This window comes from Protopterus annectens, chromosome 16.part0, assembly GCF_019279795.1.
Source record: "Protopterus annectens isolate FY-2018-M chromosome 16.part0, PAN1.0, whole genome shotgun sequence".
Taxonomy (NCBI): Eukaryota; Metazoa; Chordata; order Ceratodontiformes; family Protopteridae; genus Protopterus; species Protopterus annectens.
Window position 1 is genome coordinate 614,915,751 of NC_056750.1, and position 19,841 is coordinate 614,935,591.

General features: G+C 39.3%; 1 protein-coding gene across 1 annotated transcript in view; it reads left to right on the forward strand.

The window, feature by feature from the left end:
- Positions 1–19,841, forward strand: part of NOTCH1 (notch receptor 1) — a 189,890-nt gene that overhangs the window by 73,172 nt on the left and 96,877 nt on the right. Inside the window, exons 5-9 of the mRNA XM_044058426.1 lie at positions 6,941–7,063; positions 8,435–8,668; positions 10,651–10,806; positions 13,964–14,149; positions 15,761–15,874. Of these exons, the coding sequence (XP_043914361.1) occupies positions 6,941–7,063; positions 8,435–8,668; positions 10,651–10,806; positions 13,964–14,149; positions 15,761–15,874 (813 nt within the window). The remainder of the gene's footprint in view (positions 1–6,940; positions 7,064–8,434; positions 8,669–10,650; positions 10,807–13,963; positions 14,150–15,760; positions 15,875–19,841) is intronic.

Consider the following 19,841-nt stretch of genomic DNA (forward strand, 5'->3'; position numbering starts at 1 on the left):
TGGGCTTCACTCTGTTACGTGGCCTGTGCTGCACATCAGTATATGATGTATGACTGTTGCTTGTGCTTCACTCTGTCTGTTACATGGCCTGTGCTGCACATCAGTGTATCCTGTGTGACTGTTGCTTGGGCTTCACTCTGTTACATGGCCTGTGCTGCACATCAGTATATGATGTATGACTGTTGCTTGTGCTTCACTCTGTCTGTTACATGGCCTGTGCTGCACATCAGTGTATCCTGTGTGACTGTTGCCTGGGCTTCACTCTGTTACATGGCATGTGCTATATCAGTATATCCTATTTTACTATTGCCTGGTCTTCCCTCTGTTACATGGCCTGTGCCGCACATCAGTATATCCGGTATGACTGTTGCTTTGGCTTCATTCTGTTACGTGGCATGTGCTGCACATCAGTATATGATGTATGACTATTGCTTGGGCTTCACTCTGTTACGTGGCCTATGCTGCACATCAGTATATGATGTATGACTGTTGCTTGTGCTTCACTCTGTCTGTTACATGGCCTGTGCTGCACATCAGTGTATCCTGTGTGACTGTTGCTTGGGCTTCACTCTGTTACGTGGCCTGTGCTGCACATCAGTATATGATGTATGACTGTTGCTTGTGCTTCACTCTCTCTGTTACATGGCCTGTGCTGCACATCAGTGTGTATCCTGTGTGAATGTTGCCTGGGCTTCACTCTGTTACATGGCATGTGCTATATCAGTATATCCTATATGACTGTTACCTGGTCTTCCCTCTGTTACATGGCCTGTGCCGCACATCAGTATATCCGGTATGACTGTTGCCTGGTCTTCCCTCTGTTACATGGCTTGTGCCGCACATCAGTATATCCGGTATGACTGTTGCCTGGGCTTCACTCTAAGTGGCCTGTGCTGTACATCAGTATATCCTGTATGACTGTTGCTTGTGCTCTGTCCTTTACATGCCCTGTGCTTACAGCAGTCTGTATCTGTAGTGCTGGTGGTGCCCACTGTGGGGCATTGCCCTCCAGAAATTATACATCACTGTCTTGTTCACTCATTTTTTGGAGTCTTATGTAGTGTATATGACTTTCCATTTCTCACAGACCACAGTGCTGTTTTATCAAACAGTCTACTCGTTTGTGATCCATATTCTCTCCAATCTCATACTTTTCATCTTTATGCAATAACAGCTGATGTAATGCCCTATAAATCTTGTGTGAGCATTTTGTTTCAGTAATTTGCAGCATGCACTAAAGAGAGATGTGCTCTCATGCCTACGCATTTGTCGTAGAACTTTGTGTTTTGCTAACAGTGATGAAAGGTGTCATTTTTTTCCCTGACACTAGCTGAGTTGGGTAGTCACATGTGTGGTTTTGTTTTCCATTTAACAAGTTTTTATGAGCTTTTTATTTTTCCAAGACTTTACTACTGCACTGGTTGTAGGCAGCTGCTATTTTTGAATTGTTTAAATTGTCAGCCACGTCTTATCTCTTCACTGCCGGATTCTCCTCCACTTTCTCTGTTCAAGCTGTGATGTGACCAGTGAAACATTTACCCTGATTGAGTGCCTGTTTCTGTGCTTCCCTCAGTGTAGTGGATAAAATGTTTATGTGAATGTACATTGGCTGTAGGTCTTTTAAGTCCCTGGTGACAGTTTATAGTGTCTTGTAGTCAGTGGTTTTCTCTCCACTTACCTAGGCTTTAGATTTGTATGTTCAGTGTCATTTTTGCAACTGTTCAGTATATTCTCCAAAGTGACTGCCTTTTTGCTTTTTTTTACTTTGGTCATGTTTTGCATGACTATTGGAATGCCATTTGTCATCGAGACTGTACTGATTTTTTATTTAATCAAAATGAGTTAATGCAGTGTTGTTGTTTGTCTTTTCGGCTTTTTCCGGTTAGGGGTCGCCACAGTGGGACTCCGGTCCACTAATTATTGGCAGTAGACTTTTTATGGTGCTGAGTTGTCAGCCCGACGCCCAACCTTCAGCGAAGGCACGCCCATTCATGCACGTCTTTCGGAGGCCACTCGACTGCGGGGAGGACATGCAGACTCCACACAGAAGGCACTCCAGCCGAGAATCGAACAGGAGAACCTCTTGCTGTGAAGGAGTTAATACAATTATGTCCTGAATTTGTCAGTTTAGGTGTGACTTGGTTATAAAATATTTTTGCTTTAATATTTTTTCTTGTTTAGTGCAGCCCAGTAACTCTTCCAAAAGACTTTACTGGGGATGCTTATATCTGGCAACAGGCAAAATATAAAACCAATATACTGAAAAACCATGTTCACATGCACAGACATAGTAACCATGGTTTAGTGGATAGAAGAAAGCCTGTAAATTCTGAATGCAAACATCCAGCACGTGTAATTTGGCAGGTGTGTTTAATCAACATATAAACATCAAACAGCAACAGACAAATTCAGAGTGAGTTGTGTAAAACCCCTCAGCAAATCCAGTTTTATAATAAACTGCATAACCAAGTTCATGCCCACAGGCTTTAAAGTCAGTGTAGTATTCATAGAAGAAAGCCAAAAGCAATGGGCAAATCCAAGTTGGACTTAGTGAAGGGTTATAATTCTTAGTATGAGTAAAAGCACCTGTCTGTAAACAGAGACCTCAGACAGTGGTGACTTTATATTAAAATAACTGAGTAAACTTCCTTTTGTCAGAAGACCACTTGCCTTCAAACTAGGCAGAAACTGGTATTGTAACAGTGAAATTGACTTGGCCTAGCCAGTCACAAACCTCTCTGTTTCTTGTCTTCCACCAATTCTCTTCTCTTCCCCTCTCTCTGTCACTGCCACTGATTCATTACACTGTCAACTCGTGCATGTTCACCCATTTCTTATTTCTTTACTCTAACCGTGTTCATTTTTCTGTAGTCACAGAGTCCCTCTTTTAACCACATCATGGGCTTTTTTTTTTTCTTTAAAATCAGAACTTTACTCACATCAGGGCCCCCATCAAAGATTAGCTGATACAGTGAGTGCTCATATGTTTGTTTCCAGGCTTGTTCTAGTTGGCAGTTTGTGTGCATAAGAGTGTTACTGATAGAAGGTACACATTATTTTGATATTTTAAAAACAGCCATTTGGTATTAACTTTCACTCAGGTTCGTTAAGAGAGAGTTATCTTCAGAATGTGTTCACTGCTCCTAAAATGGAACATCTTAAATGCTTTCTTGCAAAGCATGCAGGTCCATTACATACATCATATTCCTGTTTGTGTGCCTTTCACTTGAAGCTGTTTGTTGATAGCAGAGCAACCACACAAGCAGTGTGCAACTTCACAAAGCAGCTGCATGGAATGCCAAACTTTAATTTGGATAACAGATAACTTTCTGTTAATCACATTGATATTTAGTGTGTTTTGTACCATCTTCTGCCAGAAGTCGCCATTGTGCACAGCACACAATTGCTTTCTATATTCCACCCATGTTCTAAAGTTCAAGGAAGTCTTTCAGCTTAATCTTGCCCTGAAAATCGCATGTGTTGGTGACTTAGAGGCTGCAGAATGCTGTTCATTTGTATGGTAGGTCACTGGTTCGTATTCTGTGAAGCAGAAAATCCCGATGTAACTGAACATATAATGGCCGGGTATGATGATGAATGGAGCATTATGCCATTTTATATTCACATATGATAGCTATTGCAGTCTTGTATTGATATCATTTTGGACCTTGAAGAGGGAAGAAAAAGGTCTATTAAGCTGGTCTTTGTTCATCATTGTTTAACCTGTGCAGTCTTTAACAAAAGTTTGGTACACATTATAGTCTGTACTTGAAAAGAATGAGCAGTTTTAATCTTCAGACAAATTTGTACTTTTTATCAGCATAATGTTATAGCAATTGGCATTTTAATACATTTTGTGCAGTTTGTATTTAAGCGACTGTTTCAACCTGCATTTTATAACCATCAATCAAACTGTTTCAAAAGTTTGTTTGAAAATTGAAAAATAAAATACATTGTGGTAATTTTATGTAAAGGGGGTTAGAAACTCCGTAAGTCATCCATTTGGAATATCTGTTTGTATTACAAAAATGAAACATATAGTTCTGGATAGAATTTTAAAAAGTAATGAAGTACGGTTAATTATTCATCATATGGTTGTAAAAATAGCAAATGACTGTGAAAGAAACACTGATTTTTTTTTATTGCTTTATTGCATTTCATGCTTGTGGTCTACAGCTGGTGTTTCACTAGTAATACATCATGTAAAGTCAGCTGTTGGGAATACCTTCCTTTGCATTTGAAAGGTTTTACTTTTTGCTACCACATCATTTGAGCACAGGCCTGCAGGACTCCCTGTTCTCTCCTTTGTTAAAAGATGTTTTTTTCCTTCCCCCAGCCTGAGAACAGTAGCTGCTGAGCGTAAACTCGTTTGCGATGGAAATGCACCGCAACGTGCTAGTACTTCTCACGGGTCTGCTACTGAATTTTGGGATTGTGCATGTGTACCAGATACACAAAAGTAATACTGCAGCTCAGCTTGGCTCTGCTAAGTGCCGTACTGCCTTCTTTTATGATCTGAATTGCAGACTGTGAGCTGTGAATAGATTTCATGTGTCCTTTGAGCAGCTAGAGCAGCTGTGTGTTTCAGCCAAGCAGTCATGGTTCGTGTAAGATGTAAATTTTGCTTGGCAGCAAAAAGGGGTGGGGGGTGCACTAATGATTTCAGGAGTTGCTTATTCTTGTCCATCAGAAGAGTAAAAGTTGTGGAAAATTAAACCCATGTATGGAGGATGTAGTTTGTTCACAGCTTAACCTAGTAGTTGCACTGCACAGCTATCCTTTCAGCTTTCTCATTTGTCCTAGACCACCAGTAAAAAGAGTATTTCTGCACTGTCAGTGAAGTAAAAAAGTGTTCACTTCCATTTTAAGAAGGTCTTATTTTCATTCGATGTGTACGTCAGTGAATTTTAATTACAGCGCCACAAGTGAGTCTTGGGTTGTAAAGTAATGACATTCAGTCTGGCAGCAAACAATGGTAGATTTGCACTCAATAAAGCTGATCCCTTCAAGCAGTACCAGATTTAATATTTAACCAAATCTGTTAACTGTCAAGGTTTACGAGAGATAATACTTGGATTGTTGTGTACATGCGGTTTATAGCAGAAATGAGGGCATGAACCATAGATAAGTATGTAGCAATGTTCATGCCACACCTAATTGCTTTGCAGAGATTTTTTGCGTCACTTTCCTCCATGCTGTGTTTTCCATCCTTGCAGCATTGTTCTACCACTGTTCCCACCAAAGCACTAACCTTAATCTCCTTGCTGCCTCCATTCTATTCTTGGTAAAATTAACTGATTGCTCTTTGATAGCACCCCACATTCCTCCTTCTGTTACACTATTACCCTGGTCCCCACTGTACAGACCTTATTTCTTAAGTAAGTTTTAATATAACACTCCCATATTCTAGGATCTCTGGTTTACCCATGATTCCAAAATACCTGAAATGCTTATGTCCCTTTTTTCACCATTACTTCCAAGTCATCTGACAGCTACTGTCCAAGCTTCTGGTATTATGTAATTTAAGCTTCAACCCTTTTCATTTACCAGAATAAAACCATCAGCTTGATCATTTTCACAATCACTTACTTTGAAAGGCAAGTTAAAATGATTGAGAGAAAACTGTAACTCCTTAACCAAGCTACACACTGTCTTCAATATCTAACCTTCATGTAAAACTGTGGTACCTTTGAAAGAGTGCATAGTATTGCAAAACAGTTGTCACTATTCTCAAAGTACCACAGTTTTTATATTTTGCATTTGTTTTACTTCTATCCTGCTTGCAACATTGTAAAAGGCAGAGTAAAGTAAAATCTTAGGCCTTCACCATAAAACATGCTTGGATGTATATTAATGTTAGCACATATCGCTTGGAAGGAAGGTGAGTATTGAAAGTATAGCAGATCACCAGTGTACATTTCATAAAGTGATAAAAAGTTAATGCAACCAGAGCCTGCTTCAGTGAACTTAATTGTGTTGTATTTGTTTGTTTGATGTGTCTTTGATCAAAACCTGAGATTGTTATTTAAGCAAGGAGTTGGTTTGCTCTGACATGTTTTCTTCTTGGAAATGCTGGACTGTTGCATTTAGCTCTTTGATAAAAATATGTTGTGGTGACTCGGTTGATGTTCACTAGGGGCAATATTCCAGGCTGTGGTACTTACATACATGCTGATGATGAGGAGGAACAAAACAAAATACTTCTATAAACTGATTTGCAAGTGAAGTCTCTTTTCTGTCCCAAATCCCCTGAGTTAAACGGAGATTACCCCAGTCAAGCCTGGTATAAGAATCTGTACTTCTTTTATGGAATGTAATTATGAGCCAGCTTAATGGAATGTTGTAGTCACAATTTTTTCTTGGGTAGCAATTCTGTATCCCTAGACTAAACATAGTGTAGTCTTTTTGTAACAAAGTTACCAACATACACTGTGCTTAGTATCTTGGGCCTCATGTTGCTGTGATAGTCCTAGACCCTGCAACAGTGTGGCAGCTGCCGGGTTACGTGCAGCATGTGCTGTGTGCAGTGCGAGTTTAGTAACTGGCAAGTGCTGTCATTCGGTGAATATGCACTTGCGTAAACTGTATCTGCATTGAATGTGAAACTGTGTAACCAAATATATTTTGTTTATTTGATGGAATTTCTAGTTTGTGTATATACCTCACACTGCATTTGGCTTGAATTAGCTGATCATATGCAGTTTTTGTCTTAAGATGGCAGGGTGCTCTACAGAGATTGTCTGGTAGCTGGCACTAGTGTGTTGGGCATGTACAGTAAGCATAGCTACACAGTAAAACACATGGCCTTTCAGACATACTCTGTCCAGGGTTCCAGCCTGTTGTAAGTTAAGTGAAATTCTATCCTGCAGCTTTAGAGTACATCTGAAAAGGGATCATGACCTATTATTCAGATAATACATGTTTTTTTGTTTGGACCCAGGTTTCTCAGGGAAGAATTGCGAGGAGAATATTGACGATTGTCCAGGTCACAGTTGCAGAAATGGAGGAATCTGTGTTGATGGAGTGAACACCTATAACTGTCGATGCCCCCCAGCGTGGACAGGTATGTCAAATGCCTTGCTTTATCGAGTGCATGGAAGAGCTGCTACTGAGCCGTAAGCATTTTCAGTGTGTTGCGTGTAAATGTAGTATGTTGCTGGCATGACTGTTTAAATTAAGGCCTTGTGCATTCTGGTGCAGTGCACTAGAAAGAAGATGTGTGTGGTATAATGATTTTGTAAGTGTCCATACTATGTAAGATCCATACAGCATAGTGTGGACAATGTGTAGGTGTACAAAGCTAAATTGCAGTGTGCACATATGCATCTAAACAGGAGAATATGTAAAGGGGAAAAAAAGAGTAGCTTCAGATCACCATTGTTTGGCCAGTTGTCTATTTGCTTATGTGTGTGCACAAACCCATAGGTACAGGGACCATGCATGAGTAACTACTGTGATTGCATATGAACAAATACTTTGTGTGTGTGTGTGTGTGTGTGTGTGTGTGTGTGTGTGTGTGTGTGTGTGTGTGTGTATATATATATATATATATATATATATATATATATATACAATGTGTGTGTATGTTTTAATATATACATTATATATATATATGTATGTATGTGTATATATATATATATATATATATATATATATATATATACACACACACACACACGTATATAGATAGATATATAGATATATATATAGATATAGATTTTATATATATATATATATATATATATACATATATGTATATATATATATATATATATAAAATTAAGCATTCCTTTGTGGCCTAGGGTCTGTCTGGAAAGGGTTTATAATCAATTACTTCACTTGCTTGGTTGATAGTTGATTTAAATCTTTGCTTCTTTTGATTTCAAAAACAGAGATGTGCAGAAGTACTTTGAACAATATGGTGAACAGTTATATAAACTTTCATTGCCTTAGGCCCATTTAACTGCAATAAGATTACAGTATCATAAAAATACCAGGCATATCAAGTCTTTGATCTTTCTGATGTTTAAAACATTTTAAAGCATATGTTAGCTAACTAGTGCTTTTCACATTTTCTGTGAAGCCGATAGCTTATTAGCAGTTTACTAAGCATTCATTTTGTGGAGTAAACCAAGCAGCCAGAATAAGTTCTTATGGATTGTTTTGAGTGTCTGTACATCCAGATGCAGCTTGTGCTGTATTATTGGAAGTAATCGTTACGTGAGTTTCAAAAATAAATGGTTGTAAACTTTTTAATGTAGTATAAACCAGACTCTTGGTGACATTTATTACCTTTAATAGAGGCCAAAGTGAGGGAGTTCAGGAAGTTAGATTATTAGCGTATCTCATTTTTGTCATCCATTGTCTGTGATAAGATTCCTGGTGAGCTGAAGATCATTATAGTGGATTTATGTCATTGCACTCTCTTCTGTAGGCCAGTTTTGTACCGAGGATGTTGATGAATGCCAGCTCATGCCCAATGCCTGCCAGAATGGAGGCACTTGCCATAATAGTGTGGGTGGTTACAACTGCGTTTGTGTCAATGGCTGGACAGGAGAGGACTGCAGTGAGAATATTGACGATTGTGCAAATGCTGCTTGTTATGCTGGTGCCACATGCCATGACCGGGTAGCGTCCTTCTTCTGTGAGTGCCCACATGGCAAGACGGGTATGTATAAAGCTTCAGTACTTACACACATCGTTTCACTGTGCAAGAGCTTCATTGTGTTTCAGAATTGGGCATTGTTTTCAAATATTGTAACTTTAAGTAGCTAAATAGGAAACCAAAACTGCCTTCACTGAAGTCTTTCTTTTTATAGCAGAACTGAGCATATAGCTTTCAGAATAGATAAATAATTACTCGTACTGCTAGTGTGTGTGGATGTATGTGTATACGTGTATGTATATGCATATGTGTATGTGTAGCACCCTGTTAAAAATGTATTGCATTTTCACCACTTTGATGTTTTCAAAATAGAAAGATATCCATCTCTTGTATAAGTGACATATAATAACAGGCATGGAAAGGATGTGTTTATTCATAGGTTAGCAGAAAAACTGAGTGCTATAACTTAACAATTAAAGTTTTAGTTTGGGTATTCTAAGCACACTTTCAATTTAAGAAGTGTGAATCAAGCTGAACTTGTACTCTGTAGGTTTTGCTAATTATTGATTACATTAATGTGAGGTTGGCTTATAATTTTGAGAAGTTTTCTGTATTATTCATCTGTCATTTTATATTTATGCTTATATGAAATGATGATGGAAAGGTTTCATGAACGCCTACACTATGTGTACACTAAGTACACACAAGCTGTATTTAAGGACATCCCTGTCACATTTTTATGATGTATATTCACTCAGAAAGATTAGACCAAGTCTACACATTGTATTAACATTTGTGAATCCCCCACAATGTTTAAGGTTGCAAGAAAATCCGTAGGAAAACTAAAATTGAGAGGAAGAGGGTGGTAGTTGTGCATGTGTTGTCTATTCAGTCAGAGTGGTGTACACTTAATGTAGACATTAATGAATCCTGCCCTTTTGACACCGTAATGTATTAGCAGTGTAATGGAATATTGCAGGTTAGCCAAACATAATGGAATGTTGATGACTGTAAGTGCCACTGTGGAATAGTCTGTAGTGAACGCAAAAAACCCCCAAAAAAGATCACAATAAATGGGAACAGCGAAACCACAGCCTCATCAAAGTCTTAATTTGTTGTTCAAGAGAAGGCTTGTAAAGTTGCAGAGTTGATCTACAAACTGTGGGTCATTAGAGGTGGATATTAGAATTGGGAGTTGAGCTGCATTAGTAACAAGGCAAAAGCAAGAAATTTGGTAGCATTATCCAAAGAAAATTTTAAATGAGCAGTCAGTCCACTGTGGCTTAGCAGTGAGGAATGGTGAGTTGGCATGTAGTATTCAGTGGTTTCCTATGTAGAGTGTAATACTCAATGTACATAGAATGTAAGTAGAAGGTAAGTTGCACAGAAAGTACCTAGAAAGTTTGATTTAAAATTGGATTTGCAACTAGGCATAATTAGAAGAGGGGAGTAGTACCGAGACAGCATTGTTGAGGGTAACACAATTCCAGCTATTGAAAGGAAAATTTTGTCCGTTAGGTCTGTTAGAAAGGAAGTATAGTTATGTGCATCAGTGAAGAATTGTACGCCTGCATTGGCGTCATCACCACATCAACAAACTTTTGTTTTCAGATAAGTTCATGCAGGTTAATCGACACCAAAAAAAAAGATCTTTTTATAGCTGGAGTGGCACATCCATGCATTGGCAGGTGTCCTGTCCATGCAGGTGCTCCTCTAGACCTGCACAGAGCCTGGTTGTTGCCCTGGTTTCCTGTACAGCATGCATGGTGTAGTTGACTGACTGTCTGCAAATACGTAATTAGAAACTGTGCCACAAAGAACAGATCTTAGGAAGAGTTAATGATCAAGTGATTATAACTACAGGAGGAAGCCTTATGCAGGGAGAACATTATTCCATATTTAGTTTGAACATTTTTTTTTTTTAAGATCAAGAGTTATCTTTTGTTCATTTATATTTTTAACCTTTTTATCGTCTAACACGGTAGAAGAATAAAAATCTGTTTTGTCTGATTATAATTGCAGTGAAATATGCTATTCTATTGTAGGGCTGTTGTGCCATTTGGATGATGCGTGCATTAGCAATCCCTGCAATGAAGGATCAAACTGTGACACAAACCCTGTGAATGGAAAGGCGATCTGCACTTGCCCGCCAGGTTATACTGGCCCATCTTGCAACCTAGATGTGGATGAGTGCTCTTTAGGTAAAGAACTTTACTTTTCTTGTTACATGAATTGAATAAGAATACACTTTGCAACTCATACTTAAGCTAATAGTGCAATGGCACTTTGGGCCTGGTTGCATAGTGAAGCATAAAAACACACCAGGATTCAAAGGTCCTTGCTGTCAAGATCGTTAGTGTTAGTATTGTAGATTTTGCTGTATATTGCTGACTTTATACTTATGCAGTGGGTTATGGGTTTGTTCTACTTGGCAAAATGTAGCCATGGCAAAAGCCCAGGTAGAGGCAGGAGTTGTGTTTATATGTTTGTAGCCTCTCTCTGTCTTTTTGCAATGTGACGAATGCCAGAACATAATGTTAATTTATCAGCGTATACATGTACAAACAGTCTTTCTGATATGGCAAGGTCTGTAATGAAGGACCAAAACAATTTTGTTCCCTTTAAGGAAGCCGTAATAGATACCCTTTACAACTTCATTGGTACTGTATGTTCTTGTGCCACGCTTGTTGTAGTAAGAGAGGAAGCAAGCTCAAAAATATGTAGTATGTGTTGAGTAAGCCATCTGGTTTGGCTGTGGTCTCAGAAGAAACCCCTTGGCTTTGATGTGTTTTCTTTTCCATCCGCAAAATGTGAATAATCACCTAAAATTGTTGCGCATTTTATAGCGCCGTCCTAGATTTATTATATGCTACATGAGATAACAACATTATATCACAGTACTCCAAACATATTTAAATCAATTATGTTAAGGCCAGACTATATCTACAGGCAAACAAATTTCCTAGTAGCAATGAAGCAGTTGTAATCACCAGGAGTAGCTAGCCTGTTTACACATGACCTCTGCACCGGAAGATGTTAACATTAAAGAAGTTAAAGTTTAATTTTTATTTTTTATATATAATAAATATCCTTTATTGTCATTTGAGATGTGTAGAAGCATGGCCATTTATAACTGCCAGTATTGTGCTGTGAATGCAGAAGCTTACAATTTATTCTGGTAAAGAAGAATATGGAGATATTTAAGCTGGCCCCATGGTATAGTGGGGGGGAAAGGTCCTCCCTGACTATCCTGATGACTCTGCTTCAGTTAGTGCTCAATGAAACTGCCAGGGGTGTGGGTGAATGACTGATACTGCCCCCCCCCATCATGGGGGGGGGGTGGAAGTCTACCGACTGCTGCACTAATAATAGTTATTGAAGTAAGTGAAAAAATATGTAGTGATATCATTTAGGTCACGTGCTCTCATAAGCCCAGTCAGCAAGTAGTATAATGTCTGGACTTTGGCTTGTGCAAGGACACATGCTCGCTTCACTGGCTTTGTTTTGGTAACACCAGTGTCGGTTTGTGATGAGGTGGGGGATGGGAATAGAGCTAGTAGACAAGAGAATACTTCTTGATCCCTGGTAGATAAGAAACATGGTCACTGGTTTTCACTTCCATCTCAATTTTCTTTGGTTGCCAAGAGAAGAACAGCTGGGCCCTGTAAGAGTTTAAGGGCTTGATGTTTGGAAGGGCAGAATGTCAGAAAAGTTATGGAGAAGTTAGTATATTTGAAGCAATTGTATTTAGGGTTCTGCATTTTAAGTCCTTGTAAGAATGTGCATCATTTCAGTTTCTTAGGCAAGATTCTATAAACAGATGTATTGTGTGGTAAAGCAGTGCTGTGGCATGCATAAGAAAGTTATCCTGCAGATTTCACAAGAGCACTCCAAGCACACGTCTTAGAGAGAGCACACAGCAGAGCAGATTCACTCCAGCAACAAATCTCGGTGTCAGAAAAGTAAGGCTGCACACATCACATGCACTTATCACAACTGTGATATATTGCACTTCTGTAAGTAATCTTCTGTTGAAAATATGTACATGTTTTGTTACTAAAACCAGACTGCTGTGACCAGGCAAAGCCTCCTTAACAGTTCACACTGTGCTGCGTTACCTTTCCAATTTCTGCACACATTTGATCTGCACTCTGTGAAGTTGTCATTTCTTATAGTTCAGATGTGTTACTTTAAATGTATTTACTTGCAAAAAACTTCTGTTTCTAAATATGTTCATATGCAAATGTGTGTATACACGAATCCATGTCCATATGTGCACAGAAGACACCCAGGCTTTTTGTTGATGGAACATTTCAGATGTTTCTGACAGCATTTTCTTCACAATGAGACAAAAACAGGCAGTGAAGAATGAGACCAGAGTCCAGGGAAGAATTTGGAAAGGCTGACCATGTGGGAAAAAGGTGAAAACTGAGTGTCATTATAGACAAATGTACTATACTTGGATCACAGCAAAACAGTTGTGAATATATATTTTTTTTTTGGGGGGTGGGCTGCTGTACTAAAGATGACAGCAGAGTAGAAAAAGGATTTCAATATGTTGGTTTGAGGGCAGCAGGGGCAGTGGCACATGAGGTATGGGGGTGGGTTAGGTTCTTGGAGGGACATACCTCCAGAAGAGGTAATGCTTCTGCTATACCAGGACATAGTCAAGCCGCACCTCGAATACTTTGTGTGCAGCTCTGAAGACGGCCATATAACAATTGGAACATCAGGTTGTTAGAGGGCAGCTGGAGGAAGGATAGACCCCAGAAAGATACATGGGTGTATGCAGGGGGATATGATCAGAGACAAAAGGAGCTAGTACCCTTCTCACTGGAGACCAAAGTAGAAGGGGAAATTGATATGGGAGTGCCAAGTTTTTTGTCAGGAATATGTGAAAGGGTCATTCTGAACAGGAAAGATAAAAGGCTACAGGCATCGTGTTGTAGGGTTGGCTCAGTAGGTACTTTTTCAGAGGGACAAGGGGTTGTGGATCCATGAAAACTGGAATTGGTGTTGAGGACATAATCCACAAAGGCAGATGGGAGAATGGTTGCAGAGCGTGGGCTGTGGTGAAATGTAATGACTGAGATGAATAAAAATAAAATGCTTTAAAAGTGCAGATTGTTTAGCCATTTTCTCCATCTGCCTTCACACAGATGTAAATTATTTCCAGGCCATGGTTCCAATGGCTTTATGTGGATAAGTCTGCACACCTGGCCATCATGCAGTCTGTAAAAGAAATGCTTACAGTAGTAATGTCATTTGATTGTTAATTTCACTCTGTGCTGACACTGTGCCATAAAAGGATACTACTTGCTTGTGACTGAGGCAGATATTTTGGGCTCTCTTCCTTAGGTGCCAACCCTTGTGAGCATGCCGGCAGGTGCAGGAATAACCTTGGATCTTTTCAGTGCCTCTGCCAACAGGGATATGCAGGTCCTCGCTGTGAAATGGATGTGAATGAGTGCCTTTCTAATCCATGCCAAAATGATGCCACATGTCTTGACCAAATTGGAGAGTTCCAGTGCATTTGTATGCCAGGTAAGTTTCAGGGCTATGGAAGTTGGTTCATTGTCAGACTCACTTTACAACATGTGAATGAGCTTCCTTTTATACTAAAAAACAGTAATACAAGGTGAGCATTACTTTTTGTCATGGCAGAATATCTCTGTTTATAGTTTAACTGCAAGTCAGCAGTGCATTTAGTCAGCTAGTTAAATCCCATTGTGTGTGGTATGCTGATAGTGCTTGCACATTCTCATTTTAAAGACAACCCTGTTGATAATCTTTATTTATTAATGTTTCATTACCAGCTGAGCTGTTGATGTTGAAGTTACAGTTTATTTTGTAAACTAAAAGCATGTTTTGTGTTTTGTCGTTTCATTTATTTCCTCAGGTGCTCATTTTATCTATCTTATCGCACCACCAAAATGTTGTGTGTGCGTGAGTGTAGTATCACAGTCTTCTGGGTAATAAACTGAAGTAAATTCTTTACAATTTGCCTTATGATACACTATCCATACAATGGCATCTCAAGTTAGTGTGGCATTCTACTTACAATATGTTTTGTCATCAGAGAGAGTATGACTGCCCTGAGGCTGTAGCTGCCATAGAACTATAGCATTCTGTGCACATCTGTCATTGGTGAGAAGCTCAGATACAGCAGAAATATGGGGGGGGGGGGCTAGAAAAAGCAAAAGGGATGTCAAAATGTCTGCATTTAGCAGCACAAACTCTGAGATGTAGCTCAGTCATCCCTTTTTGAGGAAAAGGGGCAAGCAATGGGAACAACGCTGTCATCCATTTTGATGTTTCTGATAATTCCTATGTGGCCATAATGGTTCTCTTTGCACTTATCTGTTACATCCAGAGAGGTGATGGGGGGGCAATCTCTCTCCCTCTTCCATCCCACTTCGTACCAGGAGTCTCTTAAACAAATTTGCTTTGGGCGGCGCAGTGGTGCAGCAGTTAGTGTTGTCGCCTCATAGCAAGAGGTTCTCTGTTCGATTCTTGGCTGTGTTGCCTTCTGTGTGGAGTCTGCATGTTCTCCCTGCGTTCGCATCAGTTTCATCCAGGTGCTCTGGTTTCCTCCCACGTTCAAAAGACATGAGTCTGGAGTATTTCTCTTCGGGCCTCCGCTGAAAATGGACTGTGTCCCAGTCTGACTTTCCTGGTAAACAAATGTTAAATAAATAACTAAATAAATAAAAAAGTGATAGGCAAAGCATCTCCTCCACAAGTGATTCATGGCAGTAACTCCACTGTGGGCAGGTACTAGCCCCATAAAGAAGCCTGTAGGCACTTTTGACATTCTTTTCTTTGCCCAGGTCAACCCTACCAGCGTATTCCACTAATGAAACTTGTTTCATTTGGATTATAATCAAGCTGGCTAGCCAAATCTGTATGTTACAGAGCATTCGGTAGCACACTTCTGACAAATTTTATGTGATAATTTCAAACAACAAATAAGTACAGAATTATTGTCTAGGGAAATGATGATGTGGGCAATATAGAAAACACCAAGTAGAGGTTTGATTCTAGCTTTACCCACAAGTGCTATGTTATAAGTAGAATGTATGTTTTGAGTACAAAAAAATAAATTTGTCTAAATGTTTTCAAATGTAAGCTGTATGTGTTTTTTTTTATTTGCAGGCTATGGTGGTAATTTCTGTGAGACGAACATAAATGAGTGTGCGAGCTCTCCTTGTTTGAACAATGGAATTTGCGTTGATAAAATCAATGAATTTCTCTGCAAGTGCCCCACAGGTATGCATTAAAGATATCAGTTGCATTGCTAGTAACTAGAAACTAGTATATGGATTAATCCATGCCCGCAGGCAACTTCATTAGGATGATCTTAAAACACAGTGAAAAATGTGCACTGGTTCAGTAAAACACTATTTCAGTTTATGATAATAGCTCTGAAACTGATGAAATGTTGCACTGTAGACCCAAGATGGTGTTTGCTAAAATGTGTTAAAGTTGAAGCATTTGTAATGTTTTTAATAAGTTGAAGCAGTCTCGTTTCTGTAGGGTACCAATTAACACTAGTGCTGCTGACACTGTAGTGCCATGGGGGAGATATATGCCCTAAGATCTTGCCTGGGTGCAGTATCTCCTCTATTTACAGTGTGTGTGCCCATTCTGTGTTGTTCATATAGAAAAGAGGATGGGTGCTTGTAGGCCCTTTATTAGTAAAATGACATTTTATGCTTGGTATTGACAAAGCCAGTCTTAGATGCCATTTTGATGTGATCGTTGGTTGCTGTTAACGTGATAGACATCTAATAACCATGTGAAATTTGGACAAATTAAGCAAAACTTTCAAGGGGAAGAATGAAGTGTGGCAGGATCACCTTCTAGGATGGAGATAATGTTCCATTATATAGTCATTCACAAAAGCTTAGAGATCTGCCAGTTAAGTTCCGCATGAATGAGCTGACGTGTGAGGTGCTGTGGGAGCTGACGTGTAGGGAGCTGTGGGAGATGACATGTGGGATACTGTGTGATGTAGTCTTACAGACCTGGGTTTGCTTTCCCCAGTTTCTCTCCACATGCAATGTGAGGCTGAGCATATTACTTTAGATGCGAGTTCCTGGGCCCCACTAAAATGCACATGCCTGATGGGTTTTGTTTGTGAACGAAGACTAAATAAAGATGCCATTGCACACATTTGAAAGTGTGGTGTTGCCCCCCACCCCTCAAACACGCACACGCACACATACGCACACACACACACGCACACACACACACACACACACACACACACACACACACACACACACACACACACACACACACACACACACTGAGGGGAATAGAAGCTATGACTGTAGATGATGTACATGTCTTTGCAGTGTTGGTGTCTAATCCTCTTAAGAGTTCCAAAGAGACCAAGAGAGGTTTAAAAGTTTTTTTTTCTGCAGTCAGTTTTTGGAGAAAAGGTTGAGTTTTGTATCACAGGATAGCCATGACAGAGTAAAAATAAAAGCATGTGACAGGATCCACCAGAGGAACATGTATATCCCTTTCTAAGAGTAAAAATAAAAGCATGTGACAGGATCCACCAGAGGAACATGTATATCCCTTTCTAAGAATGCTGTAAAAACAATCTCCCATTATGTTTATGTACTACTTTATGAACCAGCAGAACAACCTGTGTGTCCTTTACTAAATTGCTGAGAAGTTGATTTCTCCTTATTTTTGGATTGCATTACTTTAGAACTGTAAGAACTAATACCTGCGATATTGCAACACACATGACCTAAATAAATACAATTTTAAGAGGGAAAGCATACTATTTTGTGTCCGAGTAAAAATGCTGTAAAGTAGGATATGGCTTGCAGCCTCTCAGAGAATGAAGTGCATCTTGTAACTGAAAAGGCCTTGAACTAGAAGGCAGATTTGGGGGTAGGGGGTTAGTTTGAATAGATCAGTGGAGGAGGAGTTGTGGCTCATAATAGGCAGACAGTTAATCTATGAAAAAAAAAAAAAGGTTTTAGAAGTTCAGGAGATTCCAGTTTGCCTGAGATGTAAATAAGAGATCCTTAATACAGAGCATAACCCCCCCACCCACCTTTACAGTCGTGTTCAGCTTATAGCCATAGAAACCTGGAATGGCACCTTGAAAATGTTTGATTCTTTTTAAGAGAAAAATAGTCTGTTGTGCTTTGGTGGTAAATGAATGTCTGAAGAACATTTGAATGTACACTAGTGGAGTTACAAAGCATTGTTTTTGCTATTCAGTGGGTATTGCCAGATTTGCATTAAGAACATTTTGCACATACGCAAGAATGTTAGATTTTGTTTCTTTAATTGCTTTCTGCTGGGGCACACAGTCTTTTGGGGGCAGCAGGGATTGCAGTGAAGGACTTGTTACACTCATTTGAGAGAGGATGAATCATCTCGGAGATGTTGTACCCTTCCTTTGATGGAAGAAAGCTGAGGGAACAACTTCTGCTTATAGACATATACAGTAGAAGAGCCTGTACAGAATTTATTTTTTGGCTGGCTTTTTTGGGGGGGGGGGGGGATAGACCACACTTATCCAAGGGCCACTGTTTGCTTACTGTTTACTGATTAAGATTCACTTTGGGCTGTACAAATAACAGTATTTGTTCAAAATATATTGGCCTGAATAGCTAGCTTTACATTCCCCTCAGATTCAGAAATTGTTCTCAGAAGTATGGTTACCCAGCAATAGCTGTGGTGGCCTGACTTGCTAACTCACACTGTACTGTGATGTTTTTTTGTAAGAATCAAGCCTGTAGCTGCAGAATGTAGCTCTTTCTTAGTTCATTTAATTTAATCACTGTAACTGATATGCCAAACTGTAATCTAGTAAAGCTGATGATGTGAAATTTTTGTTTTGTGCAAATACATTAAATCTCACTGTCACATCATGTTTGAGTAGATTTTATGATCAGGACTGTGTAAAGAGGTCCAGAGTATCAGACTCAACAGTATATAGAAAAAGATGATCTGGTGGAATTTCATTCCATGCTGCCAGGCTGGGCAGATATAAAGGAGATGCCATATCACCAGTGAACTATACCTCTCAACTGTTAAGATTGTCGCAGAATGCCTAGGATTTTGTTTCATATGTTTGGCCTGTTCCTCATAAATTTGTGGTTTTCTGCAATTTTTTAAATTTTGTCCCTATTTATTGGACCTTTGTCCCCCCCTTTAGTTTATTCTTTGTCCAGATTTCTTGCGCCAAGAGATTGAGAGGTATGATAAGGGTTGGGAAAACTACTGTGGGTCACTAGCAATTCAGTTAAGTTACACTCCGAGCACATCATAATGGGAAGGTTACTAAGAATGCTCTAATAAATGTTAGTCAGAGAAGAGGCGGAAGGTGAATGCCCCACCCCCAATACTTACTCCCTTTTTTCTCAGTTAGAATATATAGCGCAAGTGTGGAAGCAGCAAAAAAAAGTATTTGTATGTTTTACGTTCCTGAAATTGTCACAGTTTTGAGTTTTGACCTCCCAGGTTTTTATACATTTCAGGTTTGTGTAGTATCACTTGATTAAAAGGGCCACATTTAATCATAATTAATCCCTTCCCTTAAGGGCCCCTTTGATTCCAGTGTGCTACACAGCATCCATTGTTTGCGACCTTATCAGAAGAAGTGCATACCTTTTTTATTTAATGTTTTCAGCTGCCTGTCTGTTTATTTATTGGGTAAATTAAGTGTAGTAATCCAGTTGTCTTTTCTTGCACAATATTACTCAGGCCGTTTGAATTGCATGGTGTGCAGTCGAAGATGATAAATACTGTTATAAAACGCTTGGATGAGTTGTCTAGTATAAAAAGTTGCTGAAGACTACAGCTGAAGTGGGATCTATGTATAAGCCCTCTACCTTAGTAGTATTAGTACCACTGACAGCAGTCACCTAGCAAGACGTGTTTTCTGTAACAGCTATGTTTCGTATGCCGGAGTAGTCCCGAACTGTAGGAAAGTACAATCCGACATGCACTTGTTATCGTGGCTGCTATGGAAGAATAAACCCCTTTTTAAAACCTACCAAATTGTCATTAGTAGTCATTAGGTGAGTACATACCATCTTAGAATTGAATAGAGTACAAGAGAAGGACCTTCTCACTGCTAACGATCTGTGACTTTCAGATGTCATTCATTTGCAAGGTTCTTAAACTAGATTTGCAACAGTGGGGCAAGTTGCAACCTTTCTGCTTGGAAATGTTAAGGATTCCTACTTCATACTCATCA